This window comes from Erpetoichthys calabaricus, chromosome 11, assembly GCF_900747795.2.
Source record: "Erpetoichthys calabaricus chromosome 11, fErpCal1.3, whole genome shotgun sequence".
Classification (NCBI taxonomy): Eukaryota; Metazoa; Chordata; class Cladistia; order Polypteriformes; family Polypteridae; genus Erpetoichthys; species Erpetoichthys calabaricus.
In genome coordinates, this window is record NC_041404.2 from 46,069,140 (window position 1) to 46,082,829 (window position 13,690).

A 13,690-nucleotide genomic window follows, 5' to 3' on the forward strand; every position below is an offset into this window, starting at 1 on the left:
CATTTCATCTAGCTTGTGTTAGACACCCCTTGCCATGTTGAGAATGATACTTCATATTGCTTTAGGTAATTTATTCATCCATCTTACATTTTCAGATCATCCAGTTATAATAACGACTCCAGACTTTCATTCTCATTCGCTCAGTTTCATGATGACAGGTTGTCTTTGGAGAAATTGGGTTAAGCACTGGGAAAGCACATACTGTATGTGCCGTACAGAAGAAAACCCAAATAGGAATTAAACTGCGATCTAATACCTTGTCCACTTAACATGGTGTCACACATGAGCACCTTCCAGGATCAAATAAGGTACAGAATATCCTGTGCTTTTTAAATCTTTCCTCATAACTCATCCCCCATTGTCCTGGAGCCACCCTAGTTGTTCTTCTCTGGACATTTTCTAGTGCTGTTATGTCCTTTTTGTAGCCTGGAGACCAAAACTGCACACAGTACTCCAGATGAGGCCTCACCAGTGCATTATAAAGGTTGAGCAGAACCTCCTGTTACTATATAACCTCACATTCTGTTAGCCTTCTTAATGGATTCTGAACACTGTCTGACAGTTAATATTAACATAACTTTATACTTTAGATTTGTCTTTCATATTAGAACATCGGAACAATCTGGATGAGAACAGGCCATTCAGCTCAGCAAAGCTTGCCAGTCCTGTCCACTTAATTCCTCTAAAATAACATTGTCTAGTTTTGAGTGACCCTCAAGGTCTACTGTCCTCCACACTACTTGGCCATTTATTCCAGGTGTTTGTATTTCTCTGTGTGAAGAAAAACTTTGCAATGTTTGTGTGAAATTTACCCTTAACAAGTTTCCAACTACGTGCCCATGTTCTTTATGAACTCATCTTAAAGTCACTGCCTTGATCCACTGGAATTAAAAAAGAAGAAGAAGAAGAGGAACAAGAACAAGGAAAGATGAACTAAAAGCAGTGAGAACTCAGTTCTTTTGATTTTATGTAATGAATTCCAGGCTGAACATGCCTCTGGAGTGTTTAAGCAGTGCAGTTGACCACAAGGAGGCCCCCGCAGGATTGTGGAGCCCTGGACATCAGCACTTCCACCACACTCGGAAGTGCTGAGGGAAGGAATTCCAGGGACACCCGGAGTGCTACCGGTTGCTCATGCAGCATTTCTGCCACACCAGGAAGTGCCGCTGGAAGATCGTCATGGAGCACCTGGAACACATCCGGGTGATTATAAAAGAGGCTGCCTGTCTCCAAACCGGAGCCGGAGTCAGGAGGATGAAGACGAAGCTTGGGAGGAGAGGAGTAAAGGTGGAAGGAACACAAAGAGTGGAGTAAGGAAGGGACTGAGTTTGGGCGGATTGAAGCACTGTGTTGGGTGCAGGACATTAATGTAAATAAACAGTGTGTGTTTTCGGACATTCAGCATCTGTCTGTCTGTGCCTGGGGGCTGTCTTATCACACAATTTATATATATATATAAAACTGTATTTTAACATTAACAAATTAAGATTTCAGTGTTTTTCTGGCACTCCAGCACTAACAAGAATACCTGTTAAGCTCAGAGTGTTTGTCACATTTACTGTGTTTACATGCTCTTCAATAACCCTGAATTATTCACTGAAACCTAATTTCACAATGCCATACAAACCCTTACTCCAGTTAGAGAAATTGGGTTTTTAGCCTCCTCATTATCAGAGGTAAATTTCTCCACAAAAAATCCAATTATGTGGCCATGTAGCCCTTAACCTGGTTATTGTTAAGGATTTTGTAGTCTTTCTCATGTCCACTGCACTCTTTCAGCCTGCCAAGTATTTGTTTTGCACTTGCTTTAAACAGTCACAGGTAGAAACGTCCACAAAATAAAATTTTAGAGGCAAATGTTCGGCAGATTGCATTATTCCTTCTCCTGGCTGAAATAATCTGTCTCAGTATTTCAGAAATCATAAAACTTATGTTGATGAGCTGAACGTACACTGCTTAGCTGAGAAACACAATCTCGAGACAGTAGGGTAGCACATTAAATGTAACGCACATTACATGGTTCGACTACTTTTTAAACTAATATGTAGCGTAACACATATCTTATTGAAGTAAAAATTACCACATTATTCTTCTTCTTATTATTATTATTATTATTATTATTATTATTATTATTATTCCAGACAGAAGAGCAGCTTCAGCGACAGACTGCTGTCACCGTCCTGCTCCACAGACAGATTGAGGAGATCGTTCCTCCCCCAAACTATGCGACTCTTCAATTCCACTCAGGGGGGTAAACGTTAACATTTAACATTATACAAAGTTATTGTCTGTTTTTCACCTGCATTATTATCTTTCTTTAATTTAATATTATTTATTGTATCAGTATGCTGCTGCTGGAGAATGTGAATTTCCCATTGGGATTAATAAAGTATCTATCTATCTATCTATCTATCTATCTATCTATCTATCTATCTATCTATCTATCTATCTATCTATCTATCTATCTATCTATCTATCTATCTATCTATCTATCTATCTATCTATCCATTATATAGTGCCTTATCTATCTATCTATCTATTATTATTATTATTGCCACAGCACTGGGTGTAAGCATATGTACCTGTACGCCAGTCCTTCGCAAGGCTCAGTCACACAGCAAATCAGAAAAGAGTTTGCCATATGCAATCCAGAAACCTATAAATAAAATGTCAATTTGGCTAAACATATTTGTAAAACACAAGAAAATTATCACACCATCATGTTAATTTTCAGATTCACAGTGGCAGGTGATAATGTCTAACTTTTTTTTGTGCAGTTTAATGACTTCTGAGCATTTTGACAAAGGAGAACTCCAGGTGATTACTTGTAGTATGACTGGAAATGATGATGATGATTAAGAAAGTGGATGTGTGCTTTAACCAGGTTATTCACCTTAACTCGATTGTGTGTGTATATGTTAACACATTGAATGACGCTATCGTCACATCAAATGCACATTATAAAGAGTCACACAGTCTCTCACATTTTCTTCCTTGAGTTCCTCTTCCATCTTCTTGAGCTCTCCTTGGATGAGCTGTGTGTGTTGATCCTTTAGCCGAGACAGTCTCTTAACACTCTCTGCATATTCCATTTCCATATCACGAGCATGACAGCCAAGGCCCTCTTCCTGTTCAAAGGAAGCATTTCAATGAATGAAACACATAATAGTAGCAAACAGACAGATGTTCATATATCACACTATACTGGGCTGCTCACCTTGGCATCTCCATTAGGGCGCATTCGCCTCGAATAATTCTGCACCATCTGCTCTCTCCCAATCTCTTCCTTGAGGTGCTGAATTCGGATGAGACGTTCCTGGTTTTGATTGATCCTCATTTTCCCATCTAGAAAATGAAAACTAAAGTTTCTTTTCTGTTGAGGAGAACAGTCAGTGAAGGAAACTGAAGACTAGTCTGTACTAACATGGAAAAATCTGAAAAGTCCCTCGTTTTTAATTTGTTTTGGCCTTCTGTCCACACTGAGATGGAATGTCGTTTAGAAAACACTTCAAAATCCATAAATTTGAATTTGTCTCACAGAGTAGCATGAATGGGAAAGACTGAGCTTTTCAAAAATGCTGTCATGTGATCAGGCACTAACTTCTCTTTGTTCTGATAATTTTGTTTGTGAACTCATTTTTAATGCCAGGATTGTCTTTTCCTAACTCTTTCTATTAGACGGCAGATACTGCACGTTGAAACACTTAAACATCCATCCATCCATCCATTATCCAACCCGCTATATCCTAACTACAGGGTAACGGGGGTCTGCTGGAGCCAATCCCAGCCAACACAGGGCAAAATCCCAGCCACCACAGCACTTAAACATCTTGTGGTATTAAATAAGGCAGCACTCTCAGTCTGTATTTTTTTTTAAAGTTTGGCAACCTTATACTTGCCCTTAACCTTTAAAAGAAATTGCATTTCATTGTCTGCCCAGTCGTATGTTTTGTCTTTCCTTGGTCGCGTAGCCTTTTAATTTATTTACATGTTCAATAAAAAAAACAGTGCACTTAGCTGATAAACCAGTGTCACCAGTGGAGCAGACAGCTGGCCAGTAGTTCAACGGCGGCAGACAAGAGTGAAACAAACATTGGCATAGTGGTGGCGGTGGATATTAAAATATAAAATGAGTTCATTCAGAACACCAGGACACAGTTGGAAACTTGTTAAAAGTTAAATTTCACACAAACATAAGGAAGTTTTTCTTTACACAAAGAACGATAGACACTTGGAATGAGTGACCAAGTAGTGTGGTATACGGTAAGACTTTCAAAACTTGACTTGATCCATTAGGATTAAAAGTCAAGACGGAGGTAAAGAATTTAGGGGTAACTATTGACTCTGACCTGAATTTTAAATCACATATTAATCAGATTACTAGGACAGCAGTTTTTTTCACTTAAGGCATATAGCAAAAGTTAGACCTCTTATAACTTTGCAAGATGCTGAAAAATTTGTTCACGCTTTTGTTTTCAGTCGGCTAGATTACTGTAACGCACTCCTCTCAGGACCACCCAAAAAAGACATCAATCGATTGCAACGAGTGCAGAATGCAGCTGTCAGAATCTTAACTAGGGAAAGAAAATCCGAGCTCATCGCCCCAGTTCTGAGGTCACTACACTGGTTACCTGTGTCATTTAGAATTGACTTTAAAATACTGCTAATGGTTTACAAAGCCTTAAATAATCTCACTTCATCTTATATTTCAGAATGTCTTACACCTTACACTCCAAATCGTAACCTTAGATCTTCAAAAGAGTGTCTGCTTAGAATTCCAAGAGCTTCTGCTGTTATGCACCTAAAATCTGGAATAGCCTGCCAGTAGGAATTCGCCAGGCTAATACAGTGGAGCCCTTTAAAAAACTGCTAAAAACACATTACTTTAACATGGCTTTCTCATAGCTTCATCTTAGTTAAATCCTGATGCTCTGTATATTCAATTAATTATCATTATCATTCATGGTGGCTCCAAAATCCATACTAACCCCTATTCTCTTTTCTGTTCTTTTTCCATTTTTCTGTGGTGGCGATCTGCACCACCACCACCTAATCAAAGCACCGTGATGTCCTTACATTGATGGATTAAAGGCCAGAAGTCCACATGACCGTCATCATCAAGTCCTTCCATGTGAACTCTGAATACAATGAGGACTGATTGAGATCATTTATGTTTGGTAGAATGCCTACACTGAAAAAAGTATACCATTGATGTTCATTCAACGTAAAGTTTCTCTTTCAAGCAACTTAGGATTAGTCATGTAGTGTTGTAGCTTGAAATATTTGATTTCAGATCTCAATCAAAGTAAAAATATTTGTTTGTACCAAAGTAAGTTATGGTGGAGGGAATAAACATAAAAATCCTATTTCAATTAACTTAATATTTTAGGTTGTTCATGTGCTGTGTTTGAGGAGCCGTTTGTATATTCTTTCGGTCAAACTTTCCAGTGTGATGGCTTTCCAACTGCCAAAAAAGAAGAACAACTTAATAAATAGATTTACTTCAGTATAAAACAAGTGAATTGCACCCAATCACTTTAAATGATTTGCCTCAACTTAAAAATTGTGGGATCAATAAGCTAAAAAGAATTATATTGGTTCAGATTGAAAATAGTAATTGTGAATCATCACCTTATTTTTTTCAGTGTAGAGGGAGCTGGGTGGTCTCGTGGCCTCGGAACCCCTGCAGATTTTATTTTTTTCTCCAAGCGTCTGGAGTTTTTTTTGTTTTTTCTGTCCTCCCTGGCCTTCAGACCTTACTTTTATTCTGTGTTAATTAGTGTCCCCTATTTTGTCTTTTTTCTGTTTCTTCATCATGTAATGCACTTTGAGCTACATTGTTTGTATGAAAACGTGCTATAGAAATAAATGTTGTTGTTGTTGTTTTTTTAGAAGAATGAAGTGGATAGGACTGGTGAGCTTTTCAGGGCTGAATGGCCTGTTCTTGTCCAGATTGTTCTAATGTTCTAATGGAAAAGGTTGATTTTATTCCATAAGTTCAATTGACAAGAATAATTCTGAAAGTGATGCATATTTACAGTAAAAAATGATACATTCAAAAATACACTGAGTCCTATGAAAATACACAAATGGGTAACAAAAAATGCATGGGAAAATAACCCCCACTATGTCACTCTGAAAAAGGGAAAAACAAAAAAATGACCTTCCTCTGTACCAGAGTGTACATCTGGTTGAACCACAAAAATAAAGGTCAAATATAAACCTTTCCAAATAAAAGAAAAATAAATAAACCCAAATGTCCCGCAGACGACAATCAATAATAGTTTAAATGGGGAAGAAAACCAGAGATCTAGCAACATGGTGGCCAGGTGTCTACAGACTTGAATGGACGGATTCACCTGGATTGGCAGTAGGGATGCATCAATTTGAGGATATCACATTTTAGTTTTGATTTTGGTTAAGTCTGGTTGGTTTAGTTTGTTTAGTTTTAATAATCTGTGAGTGAAGTTGAAGTGCCGCGGTACTGCACTTGTTTTGTAAGAGAAGTTTATCGACTCTGGTCAGTTTTCCCTGTTGAGGTGATTGCGCTGTGATAGACTGGGGAAGATTGAAGCCTCCATGTAAACTCTGTACTAGCGTTAGTCAGGTTTAGTCGATTTAGTCGATTTTCAGTAATACCAGCAATCACATCAGTTATCCTAACTTGCAGATCTTCTAAAGATCGAGCTTTGGTTGAATAAACATTAGTTTTCACATGTCCCCATAAAAAGAAATTCAATGAAGTCAAATCTAGTGAATGTGGAGGCCAAGAAAATGGTCCACTTATTCCAATCCATCTGTTAGGGAATTTCTCATGTAGAAACTGTCTAACATGCAAAGCAAAGTGACAAGGAGTACCATCTTGTTGAAATACTGTATTCTCTATCAGTCCTAATTGTTCAAGAATCTCTTTCATGTTCAACAGACTCATGTGGATTTTGAGTTCCACTGAGTTCCCCAAAAATCAGTGATGCAAATGAGGCAAAAATAAAACTTCTAAAGACCAAAAAAAATGAGATACATCAAGCTTTCTAATCCTTTTTACAGATTGTTTTTAACACATATACTTACAAAGTTACAACGATTTTAAATTGCACTTGGATTTTATGGACACCTTGTATATATATATACTGTATGATGAGCCCAAATTAGGGCGAAACACGTGTCACATACTCTTTGCTTTATTTGACAGTAAACTATGTAACATTTTATGATCTGCTTCTCACAACTGAGAGGGCATGGCGGATGTGTGTTGACTTGCAGACCAACCACATGCACTACCTGGTAGGTAACCACCCATACAATCAGATTGTGTTTCAGACTATGAATGCTATAAATATATATATATATATATATATACTAGGGGACTGTGCCCCCTACTTGCTTCACTCGGATTAAGTCAGCCCACATGTGAATGTGAATTTCCCCTTGGGATTAATAAAGTATCTATCTATCTATCTATCTATCTATCTATCTATCTATCTATCTATCTATCTATCTATCTATCTATCTATCTATCTATCTATCTATCTATCTATCTATCTATCTATCACAATCTAATTAATAAGGCTCCCCCACCAGAATACTCAGGAGCCAGCGTGGCCCACAGGAGTACAATCACAGCAAACAGTGCAGCCGACCACTGAGCCACCATACTTCACTTCCAGTGGCTGGCTCTGCTTTCGTCCTCAGATCGACTAAACCTGACTAACGCTAGTACAGAGTTTACATGGAGGCTTCAATCTTCCCCAGTCTATCACAGCGCAATCACCTCAACAGGGAAAACTGACCAGAGTCGATAAACTTCTCTTACAAAACAAGTGCAGTACCGCGGCACTTCAACTTCACTCACAGATTATTAAAACTAAACAAACTAAACCAACCAGACTTAACCAAAATCAAAACTAAAATGTGATATCCTCAAATTGATGCATCCCTACTGCCAATCCAGGTGAATCCGTCCATTCAAGTCTGTAGACACCTGGCCACCATGTTGCTAGATCTCTGGTTTTCTTCCCCATTTAAACTATTATTGATTGTCGTCTGCGGGACATTTGGGTTTTGCGGGTTTTGTTTTTTTGAGCTACTTTTTAAAAAATACTGCAGTATTTTCAGCTATTTTTCAACCCCCCAAAAAACACATTACTACCATGTTTTTAACCCATCTGGCAGTCTTTCCCAGACTATTTGTTCTAAAATCCCCCATTAACACTTTGAAATAATTCAAAGGGGACCCCCAAGTACCCAGAACTTGTGCTTTGGTATCTTAACCTCTCACTCTGACGCTGCCCCCCAAAACTGGCAACACTGCATGGCCAAGACACAATGTTTAAACTTTGAGACACTCTACCTGGCATGGATGTGCCTGAAAAGCTGTGCATACTGGAAGCGGCTGGGATACCCATCAAAGGCTGGCAGATGAATCCCTCACCCGTTTCACTTTCCATTCACTGAGTGTTAAATCCTGCTGTTGAATTGGCCAAAACCGCTGTAATTCACAGGAGAAGTCCCACATCTGCCCCACGTTTCTTTAAACCAAAGCTTTTCAGTCAGTTGGGTGGAAAACTTTTCAAATGAAAATGGCGTTTTCCAATGTATCCGTGTTAGTGTGGACTAAGCCGCTGATGACATTTGAGGACTCTCTTCATTAAGGTCTGTGCTTACTGTGATATTCTGGAGTTGTGCCACAGCAAGAGGACTGCACTCAGGCTGGCTCTACTTACTTAGCAGGTGCTCCTCCATTTCCTTTCTCAGTTCTTCTTGCAGCTGTTTGATCTTCTGCTGGGCCCTTTCTTTGTGTTGCTCTGCACCTCCTGTGTTCCCAGCACTCTCTGACTGGGATGACGAGTGCAAACTGCCCTGCAGTGGAACACAGCAAAAACAAAATCAAGCCAGTGGATTCTAATGTTGCATCCATCTATCTGTCCATCCATGTTTCAACCTTTTTATAATAATAATAATAATAGATTTTATTTATAATGTGCCTTTCCAATGCTCAAGGCTCAGTAGTCCATAAAGTCCATAAAAATAAATCCAAATCAGTGCTGTTTAACTCAGATCTATCCATGAACTATATATATACTAGACAAAGAGCCCGTTTCGACAACGTAAGATGAAATGGGCACGAGTGGAATAGTATAATATATAATAAGTATAAGCACCACAAACCTGATATAGGTGTATTGAATGAATGCGCAATTAGGCCTCAAGCTGTAGTCGAAATCGCCTTTCAGGCCTCTAGAGCTTTAATCAAAGTCGCCTTTCTCTTTGAATTTTCGCAGCCGTAGTCGCCTTTCTCTTTGAATTTTCACAGCCGTAAATCCGCCGCCTGCCGCGATGTCGGTCTCGTAAGGTTTTTTGGGCAGCTGCGCAGAAGGCGACTGCACATTCGGCTTCAGACATGCGCAGAAGGCGACGTGCGTAGAAGGTGTCTGTGCATTCTGCACCACAAACCTGATATAGGTGTATTGAATGAATGCGTAATTAGGCCTCGAGCTGTAGTCGAAATTGCCTTTCAGGCCTCTAGAGCTTTAATCGAAGTCACCTTTCTCTTTGAATTTTCGCGGCCGTAAATCCGCCGCCTGCCGAGATGTTGGACTCGTAAGGTTTTTTGGGCAGCTGCGCAGAAGGCGACTGTGCATTCAGCTTCGGACGGACGTGAGTGAGTGAGTGAGTGAGTGAGTGAGTGAGTGAGTGAGTGAGTGAGTGAGTGAGTGAGTGAGTGAGTGAGTGAGTGAGTGAGTGAGTGAGTGAGTGAGTGAGGAGGCTGGCGATTTATGTATTAAGATACTGTATACAGGGTGTCCATAAAGTCCGTGTGCAATTTAAAATAGTTGTAACTTTGTAAGTATATGTGATAGAAATAATCTGTAAAAAGGATTAGAAAGAAGAAACACTTACATTTTTATTGTTCTTGTTTATTTTCAACATGTCCACCATCATTACTGATACAAAGGGTAATATGATTCTGTAGTTCTCGGAAAACATTTTCAAGCTGATTTTCAGTAATACCAGCAATCACATCAGTTATCCTAACTTGCAGATCTTCTAAAGATCGAGCTTTGGTTGAATAAACATTAGTTTTCACATGTCCCCATAAAAAGAAATTCAATGAAGTCAAATCTAGTGAATGTGGAGGCCAAGAAAATGGTCCACTTATTCCAATCCATCTGTTAGGGAATTTCTCATGTAGAAACTGTCTAACATGCAAAGCAAAGTGACAAGGAGTACCATCTTGTTGAAATACTGTATTCTCTATCAGTCCTAATTGTTCAAGAATCTCTTTCATGTTCAACAGACTCATGTGGATTTTGAGTTCCACTGAGTTCCCCAAAAATCAGTGATGCAAATGAGGCAAAAATAAAACTTCTAAAGACCAAAAAAAATGAGATACATCAAGCTTTCTAATCCTTTTTACAGATTGTTTTTAACACATATACTTACAAAGTTACAACGATTTTAAATTGCACTTGGATTTTATGGACACCTTGTATATATATATACTGTATGATGAGCCCAAATTAGGGCGAAACACGTGTCACATACTCTTTGCTTTATTTGACAGTAAACTATGTAACATTTTATGATCTGCTTCTCACAACTGAGAGGGCATGGCGGATGTGTGTTGACTTGCAGACCAACCACATGCACTACCTGGTAGGTAACCACCCATACAATCAGATTGTGTTTCAGACTATGAATGCTATAAATATATATATATATATATATATACTAGGGGACTGTGCCCCCTACTTGCTTCACTCGACCTCTCCCCACAACCCCAACCCCCAGGGGCGCGCTTCATGCTAGCCACTTCGCGTCTCTGCCGCTCAAGTTGTGAAGGGGGTGGGGGGCTGAACGCACGCTAAGGAGATGCGGTCGGATCATCTGCTGGCTTGCTGTTAGTTGCTACTGAGCTATGTGTTCTGCATGTCGTGCTCCGCGTCAATCATTTAAAAGCCTGTACAGCAGCTGTCTTTTTGTCTCACTTCCTTGTATCCCAGGACGTTAAAGTGTCTCTCTGAGATGATCACGTCTCAACCCAAGATTTTTTTATATAATAAATAGATATACAGTATATATATTGTGGCACCTGGCTGGGTTTGTCGCCCAGCCGGGATGCCCAGGAGGAGCAGAGGAGGGCTTGTGCCTCCTCTAGGACACGAGGGGGCATCCTCCCTGGTTGCTTTGGGGGCCACAGGTACAGAGCATGGAAGCTTAACCCTGTAGGGGCCCATGGTCACCGCCAGGGGGCGCCCTGATGCCTTGGGAGCCTTGGGATGCCCTGGACCTGAGTACTTCCACCACACCTGGAAGTACTGGGGGGAAGAGTATTGGGGACACCCGGAGGACTTCCGGATATGCCGACAGAGCATACAGGGGTGTGGCTACAGAAGCCCTCAGGATACACCTGGAGTCCTTCCGGGGTGAATAAAAGGGGTCGTCTCCCTCCAGTCAGGGGCAAGAGTCGGGTGGAAGAGGACGAAGCTTGGTGGAGAGGAGTGGAGGCGGACCAGAGACTGAGAGAAGGCATTGTGTTGTGGCCAGGACTGAAGGGGGGATTGGTGCTGTGGCACTGGGTATTGTGCTCACTACTGTTGTAAATATTAGTGTAAATAAACGTATGTGGTGAATCAACATGTCTACCTGTCTGTGTCCGGGCTGTTCCCCACAATATATACATACAATAAAAAAGAGAAAGAAGTGTAAGAAGTGCAAATTTTAATGAAACATTTTGTTAACAGGGAGGAGCAGCAGCAACATGCAGACACTAGCGTCCACTCCTTGATAGATAATAAAATGTTTATATGGCGTATATACATGCCGTTTAAACAGAAGACACATGGGAAAATCTGAAGTCAACTGGAAGAAAGTTCTATGGCCTAACGAGACCCAAATTGAGTGGTTTTGGTCATCAAACTAAACACCATTTTAAACTGCACATTATCATTATCCTTACGTTGAAGCATGGTGGTGGCAACACCAGGCTGTGGGGATACTTGTAGACAGCAGGCCCATGAAGGCTTGAGAGGGTGAAACGAATGCAGCAAAACATGAAGAAATCCTGGAAGAAAACCTGATGCAGTCTATAAGGAACCTGCAATGTTGGGAGAAGATTTGTTTTCCAGCAAGACAACAAGCTGAAGCATAAAGCTAAAGCTACACAGGGATGGCTTCAAAACAGCAATGTGAATATCCCGGAGTGGCCGAGTCCGAGTTCAGATCTCAGTCCAATCGAGAACTTGTGGCTGAACTTTACAAAGCCTGTTCAGTCATGATCAACATGACACCTGACAGAGTTTGAGCCGTTTTATAAAGAAGAATGGAGAACAATGGCAGAGTGCTTAAGTGCAAAAGCTGAAAGGGAAAGAGAGACCTGAGCACACAGACTCAAGGCTGTCATGGCCAACAAAGGTACAACTACTGTAGCTGTGTTTTCCCAAAGTTACCAAAGTTCAGCAGCTCTAACTTAAAAAATGGGATTCAACAAAGGCCTGACGCGCAGAAATGATTCCACAGACAAAATATCTTCATTATTAAGTGTTTAGTTAAGTTTCAAAATAAAACAGTTCACACAAAAAAGAAAATTAATATAGCAAAAAAGGGAAAATGTATAATAATGTATAATAAGAAAAGTTCAGTTCTAAGCTTAATCTTGTTACATCTTAAATCGTTACTAATCACTTATCATTTCTGAACCATTTCAAAGCGGTCAGAAAACTGTATGCTTATCCCATTTCTAACTTGAAAATGGGTCTTTCAAGTCCCTGTTTACTGGGACCAGTTCTAAACACAACAGGATCTAATGTCACACTGTTTCTCAGTTATAGCAGGAAGGTTCTATCTCTTACTAACTTATAGGGGGAAAAGACCATACCATTGTCTATGATTATGGAAGAAATTAGATAGATAGATAGATAGATAGATAGATAGATAGATAGATAGATAGATAGATAGATAGATAGATAGATAGATAGATAGATAGATAGATAGATAGATAGATAGATAGATAGATAGATAGATAGATAGATAGATACTTTATTAATCCCAATGGGAAATTCACATTCAAATTAAGCAAATATTAATATGAGTTTAACTCAAAACTTTAACTTTCTAAGATTAGCTCTTACAACTACTAAAATGTGGCATGCTTATGCAATCAATTATTTTGTTATTTTTATTTGTAATTAATTTAGATCACCATGAAAGAATATTTAGACATTTATTTGTCAATTAGTGTCAAAAAGCCTTTTATGATTTACTATATTATTAAGAGTAAAATGTGAAAACTTCTAAGGGGGTGAAAACTCCACATCTAAGTATCTCATTGTAGTCCATACACATGACAAATACTGTGAACAGTTTAATGGTCGCTGTAAGAGCCATTTTCCTTGTTCTATAAGATTCATGAATATTTCTTAGATGACAATGCATAAATTATGGGAGGTTCCTATAACCCCCGTAAATAGAATCGTATTGGTATATTCTTACCATTTCTAACAGCTTGGAGTAAACGTTATTCTTCTGTTAGTTAGTGACAGCCTTGCCTTGTATAAGGTGTAGAGGCATACGGTTTTTAACCGTGACCGAACGTTACCGTGCCTGGGCACTTGCCCATGTGCCAACCGGCATACGAGCCTTTTGAGTGTGAGAAGTAAATATGTAAGAAAACAGCACTTAATTTATGTGT

General features: G+C 39.5%; 1 protein-coding gene across 1 annotated transcript in view; it reads right to left on the minus strand.

Annotated features, from left to right (window-relative positions):
- The window catches only part of si:dkey-201i24.3 (trichohyalin), a 64,374-nt gene that overhangs the window by 14,340 nt on the left and 36,344 nt on the right, over window positions 1-13,690 (minus strand). The window contains exons 5-7 of the mRNA XM_051933577.1: window positions 8,724-8,859; window positions 3,218-3,345; window positions 2,985-3,128 (exon numbers count right to left, since the gene is read on the minus strand). Coding sequence (XP_051789537.1) covers window positions 2,985-3,128; window positions 3,218-3,345; window positions 8,724-8,859 — 408 coding nt within the window. The remainder of the gene's footprint in view (window positions 1-2,984; window positions 3,129-3,217; window positions 3,346-8,723; window positions 8,860-13,690) is intronic.